The 2988-nt window shown below is 39.0% G+C and overlaps 1 protein-coding gene across 1 annotated transcript in view; it reads right to left on the bottom strand.

Annotated features, from left to right (window-relative positions):
* Positions 1 to 2988, bottom strand: part of PODXL2 (podocalyxin like 2) — a 47735-nt gene that overhangs the window by 26303 nt on the left and 18444 nt on the right. The window contains exon 4 of the mRNA XM_004702464.2: positions 2911 to 2985. Coding sequence (XP_004702521.1) covers positions 2911 to 2985 — 75 coding nt within the window. The remainder of the gene's footprint in view (positions 1 to 2910; positions 2986 to 2988) is intronic.

Raw genomic sequence — 2988 nt, 5'->3', positions numbered from 1 at the left:
TAGGTAAGTTAAAGCTACCAGCTCTTTGAAAGCCTTTCTTAAATATAAATGAACTCACAACATCACACATTTGAGGAGCGCGTCAATTTGAAAAACTGAGCAAAACGGGGGAAAGTGCCCTGAAACAAACAAGACTACAGAAAGGCTCGAGTCAATGGCAATGAGCTTGGTGCTTGTTCTGACACAGAAGGAAGCCAGCGGAAAGACAAGCACACCAGAGGCTGTCTCTAGCCTCCCATAACAGGGGCCAACCATTTGTTTTCTTCTTCGTGTCTTGGTTACCTGGGGTTCTGTAAGAGTACTGATGCAGACTATTGCAGTGGATAGACTACATCCGTTCTCGTTTTTTAGAGATGGTGTTCTACTCTATTTTCAACTACTGTCATACCAATTCATTAATTTATCATCCTAGTTTTACAGGCAAGAAGAATTCAGACCCACAAATTGCAAGATAAGACACAAAAGGTAATACATCCTTGAAAAAGAATTGGGTATTAAGGGACTTCCAAGAGAAGGACCCTACATATGGACCCGTGATGACAAGTTGGTGACACACTGAGCTTCCAATCATAGTCAGCGATGCAGCCCACCGGTCACTGCAGCCTTTAAGAGATGTAAAGGCTTGGAAGCTCAAAGGGCAGTCCTTCTCTGTCCTAAGGGTCATTGTGAGTTAAGAATCCATTCGACGGCAGCAGTTTTTCTTTGGGGGCTACACAATATATACAGAGACTACAAGTTGGATACGACAAGCTAGCACACAACTTGAGAAGAGTGGAGCATACGAAAGAACATTGGAAAGGCACTTACATGAAAGGTGTGAGGGCAATTTGGAATGTTGAAAATTTAAGACTTCATAGCAATTTCCCTACATAGTTTGCAGTTCTAAATTTTTCTTCTTCAAATCATGCAGTAACCATTTCAGAACACAGTTTAACATGTAGAACTCAATGGATAATTCGCGTTCTCTGTATCAGAGGTGAGGCTGGCACCAAGCTTCTTTATAAGAAAAACTCCCACTTTCCTTTGTACTGTTTCTGTGCACAGGTAGAGAAGTTGTACTACCTTATGACAGGGATAGAACATTTTCATTTTAATAAAGGAGTTTGAATTTTGACAGACCCATTTTGGGTTTCAAAACATTTGAATCTCTATTTATTGTACCATACTCACTACCAGTGAGTCCATTATGACTCATAGTGATGCTACAGGGCAGAGTGGAACGTCTGCGGTTTCTGAGTCTGTAAAGTGTTACAGGAGCAAAAGTCTCACCTTGCCCTTACAGAGCGGCTGGTGGGCCCTAATGGCTGACCTTGTGGTTAACAGTCAAACCCAGAACCCTCCATGAGGGCTCCTTATTGATTGTATGGCAACTTATTTCTGCCTCCCCCCATCCCCCGTGCTTTTAAAATATAATGTTATTGGTATATACTTCACATATTGTACAATTCAATCATATTAAGATTTGTACAATTTGTACAAATTTGAATTTGTACAATTCAATCATATTAAGATTTGTAAAATCATCACTACAATCAATTTCAGAATTTTTCCTTCTCCTATTCATTGTTGTTAGCTCCCCACTTTGCACCCCCCCTCCCCGACCATACATACCTCTAGGCAATTATCAATCCAGTTACTGTCTCTATAGATACACCTATCCTGGATTTCACATACATAAAATCATAGGAAACACAAACAAGAATCTAACGAACAATGACCAGACAAAACAGAAAAAATTCAGTACAAAAGCAGAAAATACTTTTTAAATGAAACTTTAAAATGGATCAACATTTTAAAGCTGTTCTGTTTTTAATAATATTCTAGTTTCTTCTCGATTGAAGCTTTTCTCTATTTTATTTTGGCATTGTTGTTAGTTTTTGTTGTTGTTGTTTTGGGGGGATTTTTTGTATGTTTTCCTCTACATGAAATCCAGGATAGGCAAATCTACAGAGACAGTATGGGAAAATGGGGAGCTAATGAGTATAAGAAAGAAGAAAATGTTCTAAAATTGACTGTGGTAATAATGATTGTACAGCTCTTCTTAATATGATTGAACTATTGAATTGTATGATATGCAGACTATGTGTCAATTAAACTGTTTATACCTAAATTAATAAGATGGGTCAAAATGGAGATCAAATGATAAGGTATCATTTTAACCTAATTACATCTGCCATAATCAGCTTTACAATGCTCTCTGTCTGATAGCAAGTCTGGATGCGTTCTAAGAAAACAAATTGGAACTGCCTACTATTCAGTTCCTAATAGAGGTGATGTGATACTTAGGGACAATTCTAAGTTCATGTAATGTGCACTGCTCAAATAGATCTTTGGATCAAAGGGCACCGTGTGAAGTATAACTCGACCTAAATGTTTATTACAACACATACTACTTTAAATGAAGCCAGCGTGCACTTCCTCTATCTCTGGCTAGCTAACACTACATTAAAATATCCTGACGTTTTTATGGGTGAGCAGAAGGAAGAGTGGTATGTGGCATATGTTCTATATCTAGACCTAACAGGGAAAAACTGGTTCTATTTCTTGAATCAGCAGATCAAATACACCAAGAAACAAGTCTATTATTTAAGGCACCAATATGTGTGTTGGCCAGTGTAATATGTTGCACACATGAATAAAAGTATTCCTTTAAATTAAAAGGCAGAGGAAACGGAGAACAAAAGAGCCCTTAGAAATTTTAAAATAGAAAAGCCCTCTTTTATTTTGACATTGGTGGATGCTGTTGGCTCATACCCTGGATAAGGTGATCCCCTGGGATTTAAGGACTAAGCTTCCACTTTGCCCACTGCTCCAGGCCTCACTTCCCATTCTCCAAGAGCTACCCTTTCCCCACTGCACCCGCCTGCCTCCAACATTTCCCTTTGGCCCCAGCCTGGGCTTGGCACTCACACAGTCTATATTTTCTGTCATGTTCAGAATAATGTAGTTTTTCCCAGCCAGGTTGCTCCAGTCTTTGCAGATCACCTG

The sequence above is a fragment of the Echinops telfairi genome, unplaced genomic scaffold (genome assembly GCF_000313985.2).
Source record: "Echinops telfairi isolate 266 unplaced genomic scaffold, ASM31398v2 ScPeMD7_31;HRSCAF=116, whole genome shotgun sequence".
In the NCBI taxonomy this organism is placed as follows: Eukaryota; Metazoa; Chordata; class Mammalia; order Afrosoricida; family Tenrecidae; genus Echinops; species Echinops telfairi.
This window is presented reverse-complemented; position numbering and strand designations above follow the sequence as displayed.